This window comes from Mustela erminea, chromosome 3 (assembly GCF_009829155.1).
Source record: "Mustela erminea isolate mMusErm1 chromosome 3, mMusErm1.Pri, whole genome shotgun sequence".
NCBI lineage: Eukaryota > Metazoa > Chordata > Mammalia > Carnivora > Mustelidae > Mustela > Mustela erminea.
The window spans coordinates 134,200,851-134,224,543 of NC_045616.1; the positions used below are offsets into that span (position 1 = coordinate 134,200,851).

A 23,693-nucleotide genomic window follows, 5' to 3' on the forward strand; every position below is an offset into this window, starting at 1 on the left:
ATAATCTAGACAGAGACCTTACACCCTTCACAAAACTCAAAGAGATCCCAGACCTAAATGTAAAACACAAGACTGTGAAACTTCTAGAAGGTAGTGTTGACAAAAACCTTGACGACCTTGGGTAAGGCAATGACTTTTTAGAGACAACACCAAAGTTACAACCCTTAAAAGAAGTAACCAATAATCTCAATTTCACTGAAATTAAATATTTCTAATCTATGAAAGGCAGTGACAAGAGAATGAGAGGATAAGCCACAGACTGGGAGAAAATATTTGCAAAAGACATATCTGAAAAAGGACTGTAGTCCAAAATTCATTAAAAAAACAAAAGTCTTAAAGTTCAACCATAAAAAAACAATCTGTTTTTTTTAAAAAAATGGGCTAAAGACCTTAACAGACACCTCACCAAAGAAGATATACAGGTGATAAATAAACATATGAAAAGATACCCCACATGATAGGTCATCAAGGAAATGCAAATCACAACAAGATACCACCACACATCTGTTATAATCTGGAACTCTGACAACACCAAACTCTAACAAAACTGTGGAGCCACAGGAACTCTCAAACATTCCAGGTGGGAATGCAAAATGGGACAGCTACCCTGGAAGACAGTCTGGCAGCTTCTCACAAAACTAAACATATTCTTAGTACGTGACCCAACAATCACACTCTCTTTTGTTATTTATCTCAAAAAGTTGAAAATTTATGTCCACCCAAGAAACCTTCACACTGATGTTTAGAGCAGTTTTATTCATAATTGCCAAAACACGGAGGCAACCGAGATGCCCTTCAGTGAGCAAGACAGACAAGCCCGTAGTACATATAGACAATGAAATATCACCCAGCACCAGAAAGAAATGAGCCATCAAGCCAGGAAAAGGCATGAATGATGGGTGCTTGGGTGGCTCAGTGGGTTAAAGCCTCTGCCTTTGGCTCAGGTCATGATCCCAGGGTCCTGGGATGGAGCCCCACATCGGGCTCTCTGCTCAGCAGGGCGCCTGCTCCCCCCCAACCTCCTCTGCCTGCCTCTCTGCCTGCTTGTGATCTCTGTCTGTCAAATAAATAAATAAAATCTTACAAAAAAAAAAAAAAGGCATGAATGAAACTTGGATGCGTATTACTAACCAAAAGACGCCAGTCTGAGAAAGCTAGTTACAGTATGACTCCAACTATGTGACATTCTGGAAAAGGCAAAATCATAGAGAATGTTAAAAAAAAAAAAATCAGTGGTTACCAAAGGTTGGGGGTGGGGAGAGAGGAGAGAGAGAAATGAGCAGAGCACAGAGGGCTTTTAGAACAGCAAAAAGGCTCTGTATGGCACCAGAATGGTGGTATTACATTATACATTTGTCCAAACCCGGAGAACGCACGATGCCACGAGTGAACCACAACACGAGCTACAGACTTTGGGTGATAACTGATGGGTCAGTGTGTGCTCACCGCATGTAACCAGGGGCATGGTGGTCATGGGGGAGGCCATGCAGGTGGGGGTGCGTGGTATAAGGGAAATCTCTGTACCTGCCCCTCACTTTTTTGTGTGAACCTTAAACTGCTGAAAAAATAGTCTTAATAAAAAAAAAAGAAAATAGAAAAAAAAAGTCAGTCCTACCTCTGCCTACTCTTTTGGATAAGTTTTATTTGACTTTCAGCCCCAGTTTCCTCATGGGAAATAGGCACAACAAGGGTGCCTGGGTGGCTCAATTGGTTGAGCATCTGCCTTCGGCTTAGGTCATGATCCCAGGGTCATGGGATGGAGTCCCACATCAGACACCCTGCTCAGTAGGGAGCCTGCTTCTCCCTCTCTTCCCTGCTTGTGCTCTCTGTCACTATCTCTGTCTCTCTTTTTTTCAAATAAATAAATAAAATCTTTAAAAGTAAAGTAAACATATAAATCATAAAATAGGCATAACAGTAACAATCGCTACCTCGTAGAGCTAGTGTGAGGAGTTAAGGCAGATAAGAAAGTGCTGGACACAGTGGTCAAGAATTAGAATTTCGTCATTTCTCTGGAAGCAGAGGGCTTATGAAAGTTCTTCTTGCATTATTGTGTTGGCTCTTCCACTGGACTGAGGAGGAAGGGTGAAAGGGCTAAACTGCTTGGTGCCAGGCTTCATGGAGAAGGCCAAGGGCAGCAGGACAAAACCAAGGGTTAGGTGTGCCATATTGTTTACCACATCTTGCTGGTCAGGCTCAGGTCACCATGTCTGCAAAGCACCAACCTCACCTCTTGGGCCCACCTCTGGGGTAACCAGGTGCCTACAGTTGCAGTCCATGAAACTGCTCACCTCCCTGGCCCACACCAGAAGGGCAATCCCAGAAGAGCACCCAGGCAACTGGGCAACCACTTACCCACGTCAGCTCCACTGAGTGCCTTCCCTAGGGGCCAAGGCCTCATGTCGATTCTCTTCCCATTAACGGTGAGCGACTGTACACAGCCTTGAAAGCCTCTGTTTGTTCCTGTTGCTCTGACCAACCAGTATGCGCTGGGAGCCCCTCCAAGATAGAGGGGTGTCCGGAAGGTAATTTTACTGTACTGGCCCTTTAAGAAAGATGAACACTGTAAATCACTGACCAAAATCGAAAGCCAGAACACAACAGATTTTTAATGAGGGGCATGGTTAAGATGTAGTTTATAGCCCCCCTGCTTTCTTCCATCTGTATTTATGTTTACAACATTGCCTGGAAAATTAAACCCATGGTTGCTATAGGAAACCTAGAGAGCTCCTCCGAGGGCTGTGTTTTGAGAAGGGGTTTTGGAATGCCTGGAAGGGAAAAGAAGGGAAGGTGGGTCAGAGCCAAGAGTAACCCAACAGGCAGGGCACCATGCTGGACATCCAAAAACAACTTTCTCTTTCCAGTCCCGACACCAACTTACTGTGTACCTTGGATGAATCATAGGGCTCTTGCGTGTCTCAAAAGGTGATAATACTAATTTTGTGTATATATGGGCTAACACTTACCTTTTACTCCCCTAGTCTCCCATATACTATGTCCTGCAAGAAAAGTTGTGTGTGGCGGGGGAGAGGGCAGGAGTGCCACACAGACTGTGTTGCAAAATATTTTGAAATTTGCTCACGGATACAACTTTTGTGTATGTGTATATCTATAGTTAGGTAGGGACATTTCTAATCTTAGAGAAAACCACAATCTGGATTGTAGGTTTTGAGGTTATAAAATACTGACCTGAACATTAGGTAGGACAAAATTAAGGTACCCTTTGTCATTTGTTTTTTTTTTTGTTGTTGTTGTTGTTTTTATATATTAAAGAAATGTCTTATTCATTTGGATTAAAGGGGGCTGGGAAAATCATGTTGCCAGAATTTATAAAAAGCCCAGAATGTAAGCCACTGAAATAAAGAAAATCTTTATCTTTTAGACTTTTGTTGCCAACAAATAGAACATCTAAATCATTACTTTATCTTTTCTAATGAATAGATAAGAATGATTTATAACTAGTGGACTGAATATGAGCTAGGCCGCTTTAAAGTACTTACAGAGAATTTTAAGGATTGTTCGCCAGCCACTGGGCACACTGCTTTTGTTAGATGAATTGAATGCCCTGTGGGCTTATTTCATTAAGATCCTCAGAACTCACTCTGGATCCCATTTTCACTCTGTTCCTTGCTCCAGGATCACAGCAGGGGCCTGACAACTCAATCTTTTTCTTTTTCCTTTTCTGGAACATTCCATGCATTGTAGGGTGAGTGGTTCCTCTGAGTCTACCTCACAACATCCTAGACAATAGTCTGATAAAATTGGCCTTTACCTTCCTCTGATAGGTTTGCTTTGGGTTCTGGAGCCTGTTTTGCCTGCTATCAGAGAATTGGAAGTGCCCTGGAGTTAGCCTATACCCAGCACAGCACTTAACAGTTTTTGATGGGTACCAAAGTGTGAAAGTCCAATTCCCTTGTTTTGGGTTGGGATCACTCTGAGGTGTAACTTATACTACAGAGCTCCCCTACAGAATCAGGCTGAAGCCAGACCCTGAAGAACTTTGTAAACCTTGATTTAAGACAGAGTCACGGGGCACCTGGGTGGCTCAGTGAGTTAAGCAGCTGCCTTCAGTTTAGGTCGCGATCCCAGGGTCCTGGGATCAAGTCAGGCATCAGGCTCCTTGCTACGTGGAGAATCTGCTTCTCCCTCTGCCTGCAGATCCCCCTGCTTGTGCGTGTTCTCTGTCTCTCTCTCCCTTTCACTCTGACAAATAACTAATTAAAAAAAAAAAAAAAAGACAGAGTCACTATCTCCCAAGACAGTTTACCAAACATTCCACAATTGTCCTGCTTATTCAACTTGCTAGTAAATCCTGGTAGTAGAGGCAAACCCTGAGTAGCCATAAAATTAAATGATTCTTGCAATTAATTCTTATATTCATTAAAATTATAGATCCACAAGATTGGAAAAGATATAGAAACTCATACAGTCCAATCTCCCATTGACTCCTGGAGCCCTTGTGTGTCCCTACCAAAAGGTTTTGGTAATGTATTTTCTGCACACCCCCAAGGACAGGGAACAGTCTCTGAGATCATCTGTTGCACTTCTGTATACCTTTGTATGATTAATTGAAGTTAAAATCCCTTCCTTAGGGTCTCCCCATCCCACTTCACCTTGGGGGTCCACAGAGTAAGTCCTTCTTCCCCCAAACTCTCCCTCTATGATGAAAAGGCACCATCCACACCTTCATCTTCTTCTCTCCAAAGTAAACGATGCTCCTTCTGTTGATCATTCTAAGGATTTTAGGTCAGTTTCCTGTTTCAATAACTGTTGTTTAAACATGCTCCAATTCGACTGTGGTCCTCCTAGAGTGCAATCACAGATCTGAATGCAAGCCTCTTAGAGGATCTGAGTTACCATTAGAGCACCGGAGGCTATGTACATAGCTCCTAGAATATAATATAACTATCACCTCCATTTTTCTGGAGGTCTCTATTAATGGGACTTATCATTTCTTGAGCTTGTTGTTACTACATGGTTCTGTTTATTAACCTTTATTGAATTTCCTTGCTTTAAACTGTAAGACATTTTCACATGTATTGCTTCTATTACAGCTTCTCCATCCTATTTTCACAGTTAGTATCTGGGATCCAAGTTCAAACTTCTTTATTCCTATCAGACTTAACTGTAATCATATTAGGGCTGTTGTCCTGGCATGTATATGATTCTGTAGTTCATTTATCTTGTCTTTTTTTCCTTAGAAATAACATGCGTATATGCATAAGTGACCTTACTGGATTCAGTGATTCAATTGGATTCTTGTTCCTTTGGAACCACGGGGGTCCAAATTAATGGGAATCAGCAAGGCATTATATAACATGTCCTGCCAGTAAAAAATAGGGAAAAGTCCAGGCAGGGAGGAAACCACACACATATACACAAAGGCTTTTTTGCTACATTTTTCCTCAGAGAATACAGACACCTGCCTGATTATAATTACAGACTCGGTTCCTTGGCAGCTTGCTAATCCAAACCGTTTATTCTAAACAGGGCTCTAAAATTGCCCCGTGCATGACCAATATGTGAATACCTAGGTGAATTACTGCGTAGCCCAACAGTTAAATTGTTTGACCACTTCCTGTAATCATCCCCCCCCCCCCCCCCCCGCAATGTGGTAGATGAAAGGATCATTCCTGCAGATTCAACCAAGGGAACTTTCCAGGACTGTTTTCTAAAGCCACACGGCAACACCCTTGCCTTAAAAGCAAGCTTTGTGTTTGGCACTAATAATGGCTTCTATTCTTCCAACATGGGCCTTCTTCTCCCCTGGCTTTGATGTCCTTGTGGAAAGAGGCCACGGCCCTGAGCACAAGGCCAACTGTGTGTTTCTGCACCCCCTCAGTGATGATGCTTGCAAATTCAACTCTTCTCCTCAATAGATGTGGGATGGATGAGTGCCCTGAGCCTGTGTCCTGCCGTGTCTGCCTCAGCTCTCAGCAGGGAGGGGGGTGGGAAGGTGGGGGTGGGGAGGAGGCAGGGATGCTAATGCAGGGCGCTCACACTCACCTGGGACTGGCCCGACACCGGGGTGCCGTTGTTCACCTGCAGTAGCCCTTTCAGCCCATCTCTGTAGAGCGTGACCGTGTGCCAGGCCCCTAGTTTGATTTTGCTTTCACTTATAATGATGGCAACCCCGGTCCCGCAGTTAAACCTGTGGGGAGGAATAGGAGGAAAAGGCCCTCTGCTCAACCAGCTCATTAGGTGTTTTGACCACCCCCAACAGCATTTTTGGGGTGATGGCTTCTTTGAGAGTCAACCTGTTTGGATATGTTTATGAGTATCAAGAACTGCTTCAATCTCCACATGAAAGAGCTACACTTTGCCTGCTCTCCGGGCCAGTCTCAGTCCAGCCATCTTTAATCTGTCCACAGACTCTTCAAATGTGGGGCCTTCTCCAACCGGATTTTCTCTGCAGCTACGAAAAGGATGGGCAGCTAAGACCTCCCTCCTGCCGCCAGTGACTGCCAGATGCTTCAAGTGGATCCAAGGTACAGCAAACTAGAACTTGAGTCATTCTGCTTCCAGGTATTTCCCTGGGGACTTTCCCCAACTCCCAGATGATGGGCTCAGTGATATTAATAAAATGTAAAAAACACAAGTCTTCACACTCATCTTGGCAAGCCAGCCAGCGCCGCCATCTGTGTTCAGCTGTGCCCAAAGGCAGTGCCGTTTCCACAGGAGGCCCCAGCTTTGCTGGGGGGTGTGGGCGGAGGGGGAACATTCTCAGACGATTGCTTTATTCTTGTTTTTGTTTTCTTTCTCCAACTTCCCTATGGCGCAGGGCACCCGCTAGTCACTATGCCTGACGTCTAGAATTCTGACCCTTTCCCGTCAGTTTCCAGACGGCTGCCATGCCGCTTCCCCGTGGGTCCCGAGATGGCCAGTGGGGAAGGACACGTGACCAGCATCATCCTTCTCAGGACTTGCACTAACTGCAGCTACTTCTCATGGATTCCTTGCGTCTCCTCAATGATCCTCCGTGCAGAGGCACGGGGTGGAGACTCGTGGCGGCGTAGGCTTATCTAGAGGGGGCGGAGGAATCAGGAGATGCAAAGCTGGAGGGCGGCTGCCATAAACTCCTGCCAGTGCTACGCATCCTCCGAGCGTTAGAGTGTGCGTGAGTGTGAGAACCGCTGTCCGGGCCCTGGCCCAGCCTCGGACCCCCACGAGTCAAAGCAATGGTGGACTGCTGTCTTCCCCAAGTGGGATGTTCTACTGTCTTCTCCAGCTTAACCTAAAGTAATCTGGGGGCTGAAATAATCAAAAGACAATAACGGCGGATGCTTCTGGAGTACTTACTACGAGCCAGGCACCGCTCTGAGCACTTTCGTGTTTTCATTCATTTCCTCCTCACAAGAGTCCTGGGAGGAAATGCGGGCTCAGAGAGGTTAAGTCACTTGCTGAAGGTCAGGCAGCAGAGGAATGGTGCCATCAGGACCTTAACCAGTGCACTAGAGACAAGGACAAGGCTGATCCTACTTGGTCATTCTCAGATAGCTGCTGTGTACACCCCCATGAGGGTGGTTCAAACCCTCATACCTCCACAAAACTTGGCCCCAGAAAACCCCTCACAGATTTAAGGTGGCTTCCAAAGTATGTTGGGGGAGAAATGACCAGGGCTGAGGAGGAGTGCCAGTCTGCAGCTCCGGGGCAGGGGGTGGGGGGATGCTGAGCCAAGGATGGGCTTTGAGCCTCTGGGAACCCTCAGGAGGCTGTAGGCTCCTGTCTGCTCTCTGTGGCCATCAGTCCTATTTGCCACAAGAGACGAGAAGATCCCAGCTTCCTTCCTATCACATCTACTTGAGCTTGGGGAGTGAAGGGACTGGATTGCTTGGGCTCACTGTTGCAGTCACCAGACCTACAACCGTGCCTGGTATACTGCAGGGGCTCCAGAAGTATTTCCTGTTGAATGAACAGACCGAAATCAAGCTTCGAGGTGGACCTGCATTCTTGCTATGCCACTATTCAGTAAATTTCTCCAGGCTCGCTTTATATACCTCATTCATTTATCCGCAGGGACCCATCCCATTTATATTTTACTCACACTATAAAAACATAAACATAATGTAGGATGGTATTAACAAATGCGGGGGGTTTTGGTGGGAGTTACCTGAATTGGAGTGAGCGTCGGATGATGGCCAGAGACATGAAATCGCCTCTCCCGTTTTCATTCTCCCCGCAGTAGAGCAGTAAGCCATCCTCCGCCTCTGCCTAGTATATGAACAAAAGCCACATGAACAATGAGCACCACCTGGAAACACTCATGACTGTGGAACCTGAGTGTTCTCTCTGTGGCCCTATTTACAAAGGGGTTGAGCACACGGTACTCCAGTGAACTCCCAGGTCCCAAGTCTCTGTTCCTTTCCAGTAAACAGAGGGCAGCAATATAAACAGGGTGCGAGGAATGGCAGCGAGTTTAGGGAAAGCTGGCTTGGCCCTCCTCTTCCCTTGCTTGGCGGGTCCACCAGCAGAGCCTCAAGAAAACCATGTGCACAGAGACTGCAGGCAGAGAGGCTGTTTGCATGTCCATTGAATTCTATTTCCACCAAAGAACATTCTTTTTTTTTTTTTTTTTTAAAAAAAAAACAAGTCCTTTTCACTTCCCTCCCTCTGGAGAAGGGTGCGCATTTGCCTCTTTCCCTCTGTTAGGGGAACAGGCCAATAAAATCTGCCCTGCTGCTAGACTGGGTTGTTTTCACACTTGTTGGCTGCCCGAGACTGGGACGGATCATCTTTTGGACACTCAACACTGTGACCATGACCTCAAAGGGGACTTGTTTCCAGATCACCAACCCTTGCTGTGCTGAGATGCCCAAAAGAATAACTCTAAGCTGAAGTCCTGCACTGAGATCTGATTTGTTGTTGATTCAGGTCAGAGAGCATCCCCTGGGCTCTCACTACGTGCAAGGACTGTGTATAGAGCAGTTTTTCTATGCGTTCGGTTACAGTCATAGCAAGGATGGCAGACATGGGAGCTCCCTTTACGAGGGATTTTTGGAATGGGGAATTCGTTATGCCTCTGAGATCCCGGTCTGTGAAAAGTCACCATGATGAGCTACAGGGCTGGGACCTACATGCTCTCACTGGCCAGCCAGCCACTTCTGTAGTTCAGTAACACACAGAATCCACCCTCCGCTCACTGCACCCTTGAACGTATGAATGTGCCCATCGTTCTTGCTACCCTGTGAATGTGTTTAAGGACAGACTCTGTGTCGTATTTACTGCACTTCCTGCACTCCCAGCGCACCCCAGTTGATATGGTCCAATGCCCAGCTAAGATGTCCGTCCAATAGGCATTCATCAAACAACTAATCCTTACCCTAAATTCAAGAGTAATTTGAAACGCCTGATAGGAGTTCTTCAGAGGCTCAAAAGTTACATAGGAGTGGCCAAAGAACTGAGGATACTGTATAACAATATCTAAAAAGAGAAAAAGACAACATAAAAGCATACTATATGATCTCCTTATTTGTTCAAGTGCAAAAATCAATATATGCCATTGCCTAGAAGTCATTAAGTGAAAACCCCCCAAATCTGTTACACCTAGCTTATTATCTTCTCTACTTTTGACACCTATGATTCTGATTCTTGGGAACTCTGAGCTTCTGAAATTCTTAGAAACTAGAGATTGTTAACTTGATACCCTAAAAAAGAAATCACTAATTTCAAGATCACTGACACCTGCCTTCTAGCTAGATATTTGTGTGCTATAAGCTGGCTTAGTTATCATCTTTCATAACTTCATGCCCATGTTTCAGCAGCACTTTTTCAGTAGAGATGTGATCCAAGTAAAGTCTGCCTCCCCAAGGTGTCATTAGGATTATTCAATAATCGCTCCAAAAATACTACATGTACGGCACACATAGAAACAGGGCGCTATTCAACTAGAAGCAATGGAAGTGGCCTTATGTTTTTCCTGGACAGCTAACTTAATTATGAATACATGGACAAGGTGCTTATCTAAAGGGAAAAAAAAAAAAGGGGCTAGAAGGAACCATGTGTGGCACACAAAACTGCCCCTGGGTCCCACTGGAGCCAACCTCCCCACCACATTCTTCTTCCCACCAAGGGCTTACCTTCTGAGCAGCTCACACCACCTTTGCCCAGGTTGCAATGGCACCGTGAGCCCCCCCAGGTGTAGTCATTGATACAAAAGCTGTCAGCAGAGCAGATCACTTCATCACAAGACATGTCAAAGAGCCTTGGCATTATAGTCATGCCCTTCTTCCCTTTCCTCTCCGCTGGAGTGGGCTGGGGAGCCACCGTAGTCATTGGGAGAGATGCGAGAGTAGGGGGGACAAGCCTCGGAGCAGTCTTTGGGTTTGACCTGTGTTCCTTCCTGGATTCCACCAAATATTTCCTATTTCCTCCTTTGAGAGCAGAGAGTGGTTTCACCTAAAGCCAAAGAAGAGAAAGGGTTCAGGTTTGACACAGAGCACAGTGTTTAGACAGCCTTATTTATGGCTGATGTCTAATACTTTAAAATATGGTCAGTTTTGTTATTTCTCAAAACCCTAGAATGTAAAACCTATTTATGGATAAGCACTTGAGGCTCAAGGATTTTAAGTACCTTTCCCTATGCTATTCAGAAAATCAGTGGTAAAGCTGATAGCACCTGATTTTTATTATTATAATATCACAAAGACATATTACTTTGTCAAGGAATTGTTCATTTCCTTTTAATACCTGACTTTATACATGTCTACTTGGTGGGAAATCTAAATGTGGTTCTGCCAGATTGTGAAGTCAGCAGGCAGGGGCTGGTTATAGGACATTCGCATGGTCGGTCCCTAGTTACTATGAATTTATGAGCACCTGGAGCCTAATAGAGAAAATAAATAAATGTTAAGAGCAAATGGGCCAATTTAAGTAAGTTTGAAGTAAAATGTTCATGGTCCATTGGTTAAATTGCCTTGTTCAGCATGAGATCAAGAACACCCAAATTTTACGAGCAGAGATTTGGTTACCTCCTCAAAGGAGACATCCAAATCTAGGTAGTCTTCAAATCCGTCATCATCTTCATCGACTCCCATGTCGATCGTATAACGGGATCCGTAGCGGCCACTTCCTGCTTCTTCGGGGCCTTCGGGGAGAAAAGATCACAGGCTCTCACCAGACGTCTTCCCTCCCTTTTCTAGCCCAAGCCATACACAGAGAGTTCCATCAAATGGATTGGGATGTGTTGGAAACACACAAAGAATTCAACACAAGAGAGGAAGCCTCAATGACCAAAAAAAAAAAAAAAAAAAAGTTTCATCTCATAAGGACTAAGGAAATGCCAATTAAATACCAGAAAGATCTGCCATTTTATACTGACAAGACTGGCAGGAAATGTAAATGTTGGGCAATAAAAGACTATTACCAAGTATGGGCTCCATGAAGACTCTTCATACCCTGATGTTTGATGTATACAACCACTTTGTAAAAATTCTTGGAAATAAGGAGATAATGTTCACACCTTTTGATGCAGCAATTTCACCCCAACTTATAAAATCTGGAGAAATTCTCCCACATGTGTACCAGGACATGTCCAAAACACATTCATAGCATCAGAATTTATTATTGTAAAAAACATTTCAAATTTTCTATTTATAACAACTAGTAACACCCTAAATATCTGTCAACAGAGAATAGATAAGTGAATTATACTGTATCTATGGAGTGGAACACTATATTGCAGAAGAAATGAAGGAATGAGTATTTAAATGCATCGACATGGCTTAATCTCACATTATTTCACGCAAAAAATGCAATTAGCAAAAGAACATACCCAGTTTGATGTCATTTATATAAAATTCAACAGCAAGCAAATTTGATATATTATTTAGAAATGTACAGAGATATAGATATATGTGTATATATATATAGAATTATATTGAACTAAATATATGTATTTCTATGTAAATATGTATCATTTCAAACATATATATATTGTTCTCCATATTTTTATATGTTTTAAACTCCTAAGCAAAGTAAGACCATAAATACCTGGGAGAAGTTAGAAGAGGGTAGTGAATGAGCTGCAGGACAGAGAAGCCTCTGAGTGCTCTGTTAACAGTCTTTTTCTTAACACAGGTGCTGGGTATGAGTGTTCATATTACCTTTACATGAACTCTTGATGTATGAAATATTTCATTACAATTTCTTTAAAACAAGAAAGAGATGCTGCACTAGAGAAAACGCCCCTACAATCAACAAATGGGTATCTTGGGTGCCACCATTTCCATCCATCTTAGCAGGACAATGGGATCTTTGAGAACTAGAAGGTGGGCTGAGAAAAACTCTTAGGAGACAATAGATGACATTACCCTTTGGGGAATGGTCACAGCAGTCCTGCCTTAGGTGCACACTGGTGGCACCCCCCAGGGTATGAGAGTCTTCCCAGTGCTGCTCCACAGCACCCCCATTTCCTCCCAGTTGGTTGGGGCCTAGGTACGAACGTAGGACACACTGGACACCAGCCCTTAGAGCAGAAACAACTGGCAACAGAAACTAACTTTTGTAGGTTGTCAGTGCCCCTCAGATCTTCAGTGTTTGGATGACTGGCTAGAAAAAGGAGAGGAAAGGAAGGATAGGAGGGAGTCAAGAAAAAGAGAAACTGAACTTAAAGACATTCTGCTTTCAGAATAAGCCAAGCTGAACACCTTTCTTATGAAAGCAAACTCACCCTCCTTTAGGGAAAGAAAAAAAAAAAAAAAAAGCATGCAGATGAAAAAGAACATGCAGAAAGAGGGTGTGGGAAGCCTTCTCTGTGGGCACAGGGTCGACCAGAAATCTCTGGACCAGGAAGAGCCAGATGGCAGTGGGCAGGTAACACAGAGACAGCAGGGAAGGAGCCCTTCTCAGGTGTTCAAGCACATTTTGGTGAAGGTGGGATAACAGAGAGGAGGTGGTGTTCTCACCACCTTCACTTCAATTCCCTGTAGTTTTATTTAAAATAGCCCACATGGCAGCTGAAAATTCAAGCCTGTTGATTCCAGGTTTATACCTGGATGCGATTCTCCTAAGCCACCTGCGTCCAGCCGGCACAGCCATGTGCCAGATGTCTTCACATAAAAAGCCAGGAAGCCTGTGAACACAGCTTTCCTCTCTCCTGTCTCTCTGTAGCTATGCATCTTTCCACCTCTCTCCTCAACTCTCCCTCTTTCTGTGGGTCCTTTTCTCACTCTCCGTTTCCACGTCTGTCTCTCTCATAGATTCACAATGGTCAGATTAAAAAAGGAAAGAATCCATTTGGCAAAAAAAAAACTATATAGCACATACATGAAGACAGCTGGGTTTTGTCTCCAGGGAACCGATCTCTCTCTGCCCCCAAGGAGTTCTCCCTGCCCTGGGCACAGTCTCGCCATTCTTGTACTGTGCTCATCAAAGTCAAGATTCTCTTCATTTCCTCTTATGATACCCTATCTGAAAAACAAAAACTTTCAAAGACCCCCACAAACTACAAGATCAATCCTAGGATCTTGGTTGCAAGTTCAAGGATCTCAATGGTAACCTCTCCTTTTCCTCCTTCTTTCCCTCATCACCATCATTTATTGAAACCTACCGTCTCTCCACGATTAACGGGTATGGTTGCGTGCAAAATGTAACCCAATTCTAAACTTTACAATAATCCTGCAAAGTACTAACTGTTAATTTCACTTTGTAGATGAGTAAATTGAAGCTCAGAAAGGTTAAATGGCTTGACTAAGATCAAAGACCTTGTAACGGGCCAACCCTCACTCAGAGCCAGGTCTGTCTGGTCACTCCTTTCCCAGCTGCCTGTCAGAGAAGAAGCCACTGTGGAGGTGGAAAGAGCCTGGGATTTGGAAAATTAACACTTATGACCAGTTTTACTGTGCCAGGAACTTTTCATACTGACCGCCGGGTCCCGCCATCTTCCAGCCTCTTCCCCCACCCTTTCCTTCACCCTTGACTCTCCCGCCAAAAGGATGTATGCCCAGGTCACGTCTCCATAGGTGACCCGATAACTATGCAGGAAACAGATAAAAGACCCCCGCCAACCCTCTCCCAGTGCGACTTCCCCCATTCTGCTTTCCAGAGTCGTGGAACCTCACCCGAGGGTGCCCACCTCCTCCCGGCGCAACTTTCCTGGCTCCCCTTCTCCTGAGCCCTGAAACTTCGCCGCAGAGTGCCTTTAATAAATCTTGCCTTGCACCTACCTTGCCTGGTGTTGTGTTTATTTCACCTATAAAACCTTACAGGTTAAGCCTCTGCTTTTGGCTACGCTCATGATCTCGGGGTCCGGATCGAGCCCCGCATCGGGATCTCTACTCAGCGGGGAGCCTACTTCCCTCTCTCTTTCTGCCTACTTGTAATCTCTGTGTTGAATAAATAAATAAAATCTTAAAAAAAAAAAGTTCTGTATCGTTGGTATTATCATCTCCATTTTACCATGTGAAATAGAAGCTCAGAAAGATTAAATAACTTCCTCAAAGGCATGCAGATGGTAAAATAGCAGAGCTAGAATTAGAAACTTTGGTTTCTCTTTTGACTACATCATACTACTTATAGTCTGACTCCAAATTGTGTTGTCAGCATTTTTTTCCGTCTTCCAAAGTCCTGATGGCCAAACTGGCCAAGCAGTTGTCTCTTTAATACATCTTGTGTTTTCTTATCCCAAGACTGGTTATTACTTTTTTCCCACACTGCCATCTTTTCTTTCTCTCCTATAGCCTACACATAGCTTACCTAGACTTCCAACCGCACCCTATGGAGACAGAGCGGAATGTGTATCATCAAAAGGCCAAAATCAAGTGATATTTTAAAAATAGAACATCAGACACTTCTAGAGAAAAGATGGTGGTTACACACACACACACACACACACACACACACACAGGGATATGTACCCCAACTCTGAGCTTAGAATAAACTTCCATAGCTTGAAAATATCAACAGATGTTAAAAATTTTATTTCCGCCTCTGGAATGCTCCCCTTGTTTTTCCCAACTCAGTTGTGAACCCCTTGAAGGCAGGACCCATAATTTTAGGCTTCTTGAAAGACCTCTCCATTATCTATTTAAGTCCATTTAAGTAACACTTTACATACTTTTAAGCTGAAGGAGACCTTAGGCACTATCCAGTCCAAATTTCCCATTTCATAAATGTGTAAACTAAGGTCACAGAAGACAAGTGACTTGAGATCAAGGTCATGCAACTCATTAGATGATCGAGGACCAAAACTGGATCATATGACCCCTAGTTCAATATCTGTAACACCTTACCATGCACTTTCTGGTGCCAAGTATCTAAGATATTTCAGCCAGAAGAAAATGAAGACGCTGAGGTTGGGTGTAGGTAGCTGAGGTCTCCTCCTGCCCCTTAGCCCACCTAGAATGTCTGTCTTGAAGGAAACTCCTTAGAGAAAAGGACCATGGATGTGTTGCCATAGCTATGAAATGGTACCATGATGAAAATGGAAATGATGCCAGATTCTCTCTTCTTTCTAACGAGTAGAATAAAGCATGTATTATTCATTGGATAAGGTCCTTTGGTACTTATAAAAACTGCTCTGTTTTGACATGATATTGCATATCTCCTTGAAGCTAGTGGTTACTCTTTGTTTTGGGGAAACGAAGGGTATGAGATAAGAGTGGGGGAAAGGAGTATGGAATTATAAGGTCTCAGAGTCAAAGAAATTTTGACCTCTATAGAAAGAACTTAGGGATTGACTAGCACAAGTCCATTTTATAGATGGGTAAACAAGTCCCTGTGACTTGTCCAAAGAGACAGCTGATTAGTGGCAGAGCTGATCCAGAATTCTGGGTTCCCAATGCTGCTTTCTACTACCCTTTATGGCATCTCAAATTCCCTATCCCTCATCATAACCTGGGCTGATAGTCAATTCCCATTTTTAATAGGAAGGAAAGGAGCACAACATGACTGGAAAAAACATGGGATAAAAATTCTCTGCTCTTGTTCACGGATGGCCCCACCACCTCAGAGTTCAAATCCATGGCTTACATGAAGTTTTTACCAATGCCATTTCTAAGTGAACATGGAATGCACGGTCAGAGATGGTGATAAGAATTCTCTCAGTAGCCTGGGGTTATTGTAATTAAAGTGCATAACTTATCGCTTTCTACTTGGCACGTTGTTAATTAGGAAAAGAGAACATTAAAAAGGAGACATTTATTTAGAACCAGAAAAGTCAAACCACTGAATGAATGCAAAACAAGTTCAAGGGTTATTCTACTCCAAGAAAAACTAATACACAAAATAAAAATTACCACTAACAAGGGTGATTTATTTGGCAAACACCTGTATGTTTATTTCTTATTTTTTTAAGATTTATTTATTTCAGCGGGGGCACAAATGTTGGGGAGAGGCAGAGGGAGAGAGAATCCTGAAGCAGACTTCCTGCTGAGCACAGAGCCTAACTCAAGGCTCAATCCCAGGACCCTGAGATCGTGACCTGAGCCAAAATCAAGAGTCAGTTGCTTAAGCCACCCAGGTGCCCTTGTATGTTTATTTTTATGAAAGCATCACAAGTATTCTATAAATAGTGAGTATCTCTGATGTATCCACATGGTGTAGTTGGAAATACCCCTGGTCACAGAATCCAAGTAATTAGGAGAGGGACACAGATGACTATTTGACCCAGGGTGAGACACTTAGTCTCTCTGGGTCTCATGTTTTCTAATAAAACAAGGAATGGGATTAGACTGATGACCTATAGGATCCTTTCCAGCACTAATATTCTGAAGTTTACACTTTTGATTTAGACATATTGTTGGCATCTGTTACTTCAAGCAAGGTTTGAAAAAGAAACAACTGGGGAATTTCATTTATGTGGATGAAAAAGAAAAAATGGAGTTGGTTCAGCAAAGAAGTTAAAGGCTTTGGGGACTGTGGCTTTGTGTTCAATATTATAACCCTCCTAGAAGATAGGATATCATTTATCAGAATTCATCTTCATTCATAAGGACCAGGTTATATGATGTCCTTCTCTTAACAGCTCTTGATGATGGATGAGAAAGGAACACTTATTCCCCACGGAAGTTGGAATCATGCATAGAGTTCCCCAAAATGCCGTTGGATTCTTGTTCAACCCCTTTGCCTCCCTAAAGAGGTAGAGACAGTAGCCTAGCTCTGGATGGAAACATTTGGTTTACATTTGTGAACTAAGTGAAGCTAATCTATCAAAGGACCTGGGGGCGGGAGGTGGAGTTAGGGGCAAATTTGGTCCCTCCCACCTCCCTTGTCAACCTGGAAAAGTGGAACACAGTGACCTGGGCAGGTGTGACTTCTCTGCAGATGCAAACTTTCCTTCTAGGGGGCTCTCCCCTAGTCAGAGAGGAATTCGCAAACCCGCTTTGTACCTTAGAGTAAGCTACATTCCCTGCCCAACCTTCTCGGAAATAAGGATGGTATTCACCCATATGGATGGCAATTTGATATCTGCCGATTACATTGTCTTATTTCTCAGTTGATTCAGAAAGTGGACAAAGAGGATACGGGTTTTTAACTGGGCTTCCTCAACACCTCAACACACCAGAATAAGAATGGTTGGAGGCAAAGGGTCTCCCATGAGACAATGTGTCATGGATGGAAACTGGGTCATCTCCTCCAATGCAAATACTCAAGATTCAGTTGGTTGGATGGAAAAGTGACAGGTCATTCCCATGGCCTTTGTCCCTTTAGAGATTCTGTGTTACTGCCAGTTCACGCCCCATCTCATACCAATTTATTCCTTCTCATCTTGCTCCAGCCAGAAAGAATATTGGTTCTTCTTTCAATGTGGGAAGCACATCTGCCTTCTCCTGTCTTAGGGTCTTTGTACATGTTATTCCCTGTGCCTGTGCTTGGAGATCATCCCTCATTGCCCATCTTTTGCCTTTTTAAATTCTTATATCTCTGCTTAAAATAACTCTCTTAGAGATGCTTTCTCTGCATCCCAGATAAGGTCAGGTTCTCTTCCTATATATCCTCATAGATCTCTCCTCTTTTATCACATTATTAACTTGTGATTACATATTTATCTGTGGAATGATTTCATAATTGTGACTCCCACAATAGATTGAAAATGCCAAATGCCTTGAAGAAGGCAATATTGTCTACATCAGTTTCTATTATAACACCAAACCTTGCTCACTCCCTGGCACACTGTAGGAATTTATAAAATGCATAAGAAATAAAAAGAGTGAACTTCTAAAATAATTTAGGCATAATAAAAATATATGACTATAGCATTCATCTGGATTCTTAAATAGCAAAACTCAAGGCACAGGAGGAACTGAATAAAGGGGTTAAAATCTATCAATAATTCTTTCCAAGATCTTCAAGAAATCATTCCATAGACCTTTTCTGGAAAATTCATCCATACCCTGTGCCCCTTCTGGGGTGGGTCTTCTAAGCATTAAGTTGCTTTGGCTTAGGCTATATGATTTAGGTGAAGTCAGTCCTGCCACCCGGGCCAAAAACGATGGAGCCAGGATCTAGACCTGAACCTAAGACAACCATATACAGACCAACCACCTCTGAGAAGCCTTGTGTGAAAATCTCCCAAAAGGAGGGCTTTGTATCCAAGGGCAAGGCAGATATTTGAACCTAAATCCTTTCTCCCTTCCCTCTTCTCTGTAGATGCTACAAGAGCTAAACACTGGATTTCTGAGCCTCCTTTGCATCTAGGGGTGACCGTGAGGTCATCTGGGTCACTAAATGTAAGGAGAAGTCTTCTGGAACTTTTCTTTGTACTGTGTTGTCTTTGGCAGTGAGGGTGGTTGTGAAGGCTGGAAGTTTAGTGCATTCCTAACTAAAATGAATGGAGATCAAATGACACAATTAGACCCTCTCCCTGGGAAATATACCCACCAACCATGTGCATGCTGAGGGGTGGGGCACAGAGCTCCCCTGTGATCCCTTGGGAGAGACTTCTGGTTCTGCAGAAAATCAGCCTGCTCAATATCAGACTCAGCAGCATGGGATTCAGAGCGTCTACAAAGACGCGGGATGGTTTCCCTTGCTCCTTTCTTTCCCCCAGATAATCTGCCTGAATATTTTCCTCCAACCTGAATAGATCTAACTAATCCAAGCTGTGTTTCTATTGTGGCAGGAGTGGGGTGTTGGGAGAGAGCATGCTAAGTACCAGCCATGGGCAAAAGTGTTTGCTCTTTTCTGTTCCTGCTTCAGGAAACTCTCATCTGACTGTAGCTCAGGATGATATCCCAGGCACCAAGTGACTTCTAGAACCCTCACCTCAAAGCTTCTCTAACTCCTTTATCTTTACGTGCACATGCACGCGCGCGCGCGCACACACACACACACACACACCAACTATGCATAACCCCTGTGGGGTACTGCCTTTTGAAGAACATAAACCAGTCAACCAAGCAAAAGCCACTATATCTCTCTCCCTCAGAGCCTTCCTTTCTAAAGATAATGGGGCTGTGGAAAGTTAAGCAAATGGCCAGAAACCAAGGTATTAGGCACCTTCTTATTTGCTACCTGCTGAAGGAGGAGATACACAGGCAAAGCATAATGTAAGAGGTGGCTGTAAACACGGCAGGAAAACCCAAGGCCAGAGTTTCATCACGCTGTTCTAGAAATGTCAAACTTGGAATCTTTGTGGCTTCAAAGAATAATGAATAATAATTCACTGACAACATTCTGTGGCGATACCTCTGGACTCAAGAAGGAGTGGGCACTATTTAGGTAGGAAACGAAAACATTTCTAAGGAGCCAAAATGGTGGTGAATTTAGAATTCAGTGTTATGTATACAGCAGGCACTCAATATGTATTTGTCAGATAAGAGAAGGAGTGAATGACCAAACGTTCTCTTTAGGAGCCAGATCTTAGACTGAGCTCTGCACTTGGTAAATACAAAATGAATGTTTTTTGAAAGACCCCAGTTTTCACCTGGTTAATGTTAAAGCTCTAAGTGTCTAGCCAGTCACTTCCCCTGGGAGTTTAGTAGCAAAGAAAACTACTGTCCAGAGTGTCAGGAGGATATGGCTTAAAAAGGGAGATCTCTCTCTTTCCCTCTCTCCCTCTCTCCTTTTCTCTCTTTCTGTGGGATAATTTTCCAGTCTATATCAAGCATTTGAGCTATTCAATTTTTGTAATCCTATTAGAAATTTATCTTAAGAAAATAGTCAGATTTATTACAAATTTTCATTATTTTTTTGTTAATTTATTTATTCATTTGACAGACAGAGATCACAAGTAGGCAGAGAGGCAGGCAGAAAGAGAGGAAGAAGCAGGCTCCCTGCTGAGCAGAGAGCTCGATATGGGGCTCAATCCCAAGACCCCAGGATCATGACCTGAGCCAAAGGCAGAGGCTTTAACGCACTGAGCCACCCGGGTGCCCCACAAATTTTCATTATTTTTTTTAATTATTTTAAATTTGATGGCATGTGATGTGTTCACGGAATGATATTATGTTTGGAAAAATGGAGGTCGTTGGCCCTCTTCACATGAGCAATAGAGGTAGAAGCAGGTTGGAGTTGGCTGAACAGTGCAGAGAGGTTAAAAAAAGTGGTAACAGTGAATGTAGACAACACAGTAATTCTAGCTTGAAGAAAAGCAGAGCAACCAGATGGGAGGGGGAGGGGCCGGGGGTTAAGGGAGTCTCTTCTGTAAGGATGGCATACATGCTCCTGTGCTGATGAGAATGATTTCGAAAAGCTGGGAGTAAAAAGAGTCCTGTAGGGAAGACTGGGAGGAGCAAACACAAAACGTATCTGGTGTGACCGCCAGTGGGCTGGTGCAAAACGGGGCTGAGCTCATACCCTGCACTTGGGACCCAGGAGGTTAAGAGTCGAGAGCGAGAGGAGAAAGAGGACATGCGGTTCGCTGGTCTAGTGGGAAGGGGGACATGCTTGCGCCTACCGCACAGGACAACGGATGCTGAGGGTGGGAGCGCCACCGTCGCGGTGGACTTCCTGTGGTCTTTGTAAAGTGACTTCACATTTGGGCACCAACTGTGGCCCAGTTCTCTTTTAGGTATTGTGATCACTAGCTGGTTTAAACCCGAGATGGTTCTACCTTCTCATTCCTCCTCCTAAACTTGAAACACGATGCTAGCAGACATTATCACCATCACAAAATCCTATACTTGGGGCACCTGGGTGGCTCAGTGGGTTAAGCCTCTGCCTTCAGCTCAGGTCATGATCTCGGGGTCCTGGGATTGAGCCCCACATTGGGCCCTCTGCTCAGTGGGGAGCCTGCTTCCCTTCCTCTCTCTCTGCCTGCCTCTCTGCCTACTTGTGATCTCTGTCTCTGTCAAATAAATAAATAAAATCTTTAAAAAAAAATTCTATACTTGATTAAATGGTTTTTCGACAAGGAAAGCAAAGCAGGGACTGGATCACAGAGTTGGAGAGAGTTTATCAACAACAGACCCTCAAGGATTTACTGAAAAGTATACTTCAGGAAGAAGAAGGAAAGAATAAGGAGGAGGGCACGTATTGCAGGGACCACGGGGTGTTGTACGTAAACAATGAATCTTGGAACGCTACATCAAAAAAAAAAAAAAAGCGGGGGCACCTGGATGGCTCAGTGGGTTAAAGCCTCTGCCTTCGGCTCAGGTCATGATCCCAGGGTCCTGGGATGGAGCCCCACATAGGGCTCTCTGTGTAGCAGGGAGCCTGCTTCCTCCTCTCTCTCTGTCTGCCTCTCTGCCTACTTGTGATCTCTGTCTGTCAAATAAATAAATAAATAAATAATCTTTAAAAAATATATATGCAAAAAGTAATAGGCAGAGAAACTCATAAACATCTGGAAAAATCTAAATAAGCATTACTGTAAGAAAAAGTGTCTAACCTATGGCTACTAAACAAGGCAGGACAAAAATATTGAGAGAGAACATATTAAGACAGGAAAGAATTGACTTAGATGGAGGCTGCTAAGATCCTTTTATTGTTTGTGATGAGAATAATAGATATTAACTTCAGACTATGAAAGATTTTTCTTTTAAGATTTTCTTTATTTATTTGAGAGAGAGAGTGCTCGTGCACACGTGTGCACACGGCAGGGGGAGGGGCAGAGGGAGAGGGAGAGACAATCTTAAGCAGATTCCCACTGAGCGGGGAGCTCAACATAAGGCTTGATCTCATGACCCTGCGCTCATGACCTGCACTGAAACCAAGAGTCCAAAGCTTAACCAACTGAGCCACCTAGGTGTCCTATAAAAGTCTGAAAGTTAACAATTCTGGGTGGTAAATAAAAGAAAGTATAATTCATCCCAATAGAGGGGAAAGGGGGGCTAAGAAAAAGGGGGGCTAAGAAAGGAGGGCTAGACACGACTTTTCAATCCTGTGAAAAACAGGAGAGAAGTGACAAAGATTCTCCCCAACACCAAATAAAGAAAAAAGCAGAGTAAAAAACACAAAGTAAAATGGTAGAAATACATAGAACATGTTAATAATTATAATAACTCTAGAAAAACTCCCAAACTTTTGGAGGGGGAGACAAATCATGAGAGACTGTTCTCTGAAGAAAAAATGAGGGTTTTATGGGGGGTTGAGCCTGGTGGTGGGTATTAGGGAGGGCACGTATTGCATGGAGCACTGGGTGTGGTGCATAAACAAGGAATTTTGGAATGCTGAAAAAAATAAAATAAAATAAATATTTTTTTTAAACCCTGCCATTTAAAAGATGGTGCTTGTCAGACTGGATTTTTACCAGTTAAATACATTGTTTTGAGAAAGTACCTACAACATAAGATACAGAGAGATAAAAGTAAAAAAATGTAAAAGATACTTTAAGCAATAGCTAAGATGAAACCAGTATATCTGTATTATCACTGAACAACATAAACTTTAAAAGAGAAGCAGCATCATTAATGTTAAAAATGGTTGTTAACTAATGATTAAAGGAACCACCAGGAATATAAGATGATTCTAAGCTCGTATGTACCTAATATTACAACCTCACATATATATCAAGAAAAAGATTAAGAGAAGTACAGGGAGATATAGTGGGAAATTTTAATTTATCTCTCTCAATAACTAATAGATCAACTGACAACATAGAAGTTTGAACAATGATATTAGAAAGCTTGATCAAGTAGACATATATAGAACCCTAGACACCAAAATAAGAGAACACACATTCTTTTCAAAAACACAAGGGAAAGGTGCATGAAAAGAAAATTGTGTCTACAAAATAAAAAAAGGAAAGAAAGGAAGAAATTTCCACAGATTAAACTAATTTAAAACAGCCTTCCAAGTACAAAAAACCAGAGAGTAAGTGTAACAAAAGTGCACTAGAAGACTTTGGAAAGATCCAAATAAATGAATGAGATATAACATGGCCCTGAATTGGATGAGTCTATATCACAAAGATACCAATTCCTCCAGAATTAATCTATACATTCAAACAGAATTCAACACAATTTTGACTTTTAAAATCTCAATAGAGTTTTTCATGGTATTAAAAAGTTGACTCTAAAATCTATATTGAAGAAGGAAAGGTCAAGAAAAGACAATTTTGAAGAGAATGAGGTAGAGTAGAATTACGTACCAGATATGATTCTATATACCGGCAGAAATTAAGACAGTGTGGTATTGACAGAGGGAAAAGGAACAGACTATAGAACTCAGGACCTGGTGTTGGGGCGACTGGTTACCTATATGAAAAAAATGTCCATATATTAAGTTAGTTTCCTATTCTCCATGCCTAAAAGTAAATTTCAGGTAGACTGAGACCTCAAATATGAAGAGCAAAATTTTAAAATTTGGGGGATAAA

The 23,693-nt window shown here is 43.1% G+C and overlaps 1 protein-coding gene across 2 annotated transcripts in view; it reads right to left on the reverse strand.

Annotated features, from left to right (window-relative positions):
* EGFLAM (EGF like, fibronectin type III and laminin G domains) overlaps nucleotides 1-23,693 on the reverse strand; it is a 184,717-nt gene that overhangs the window by 40,727 nt on the left and 120,297 nt on the right. For both annotated transcript variants that reach the window (XM_032337564.1, XM_032337565.1), the window contains 6 exons: nucleotides 10,968-11,083; nucleotides 10,077-10,395; nucleotides 9,320-9,420; nucleotides 8,111-8,211; nucleotides 6,007-6,151; nucleotides 2,356-2,545 (listed from right to left, as the gene is read on the reverse strand). In XM_032337564.1, coding sequence (XP_032193455.1) covers nucleotides 2,356-2,545; nucleotides 6,007-6,151; nucleotides 8,111-8,211; nucleotides 9,320-9,420; nucleotides 10,077-10,395; nucleotides 10,968-11,083 — 972 coding nt within the window. The remainder of the gene's footprint in view (nucleotides 1-2,355; nucleotides 2,546-6,006; nucleotides 6,152-8,110; nucleotides 8,212-9,319; nucleotides 9,421-10,076; nucleotides 10,396-10,967; nucleotides 11,084-23,693) is intronic.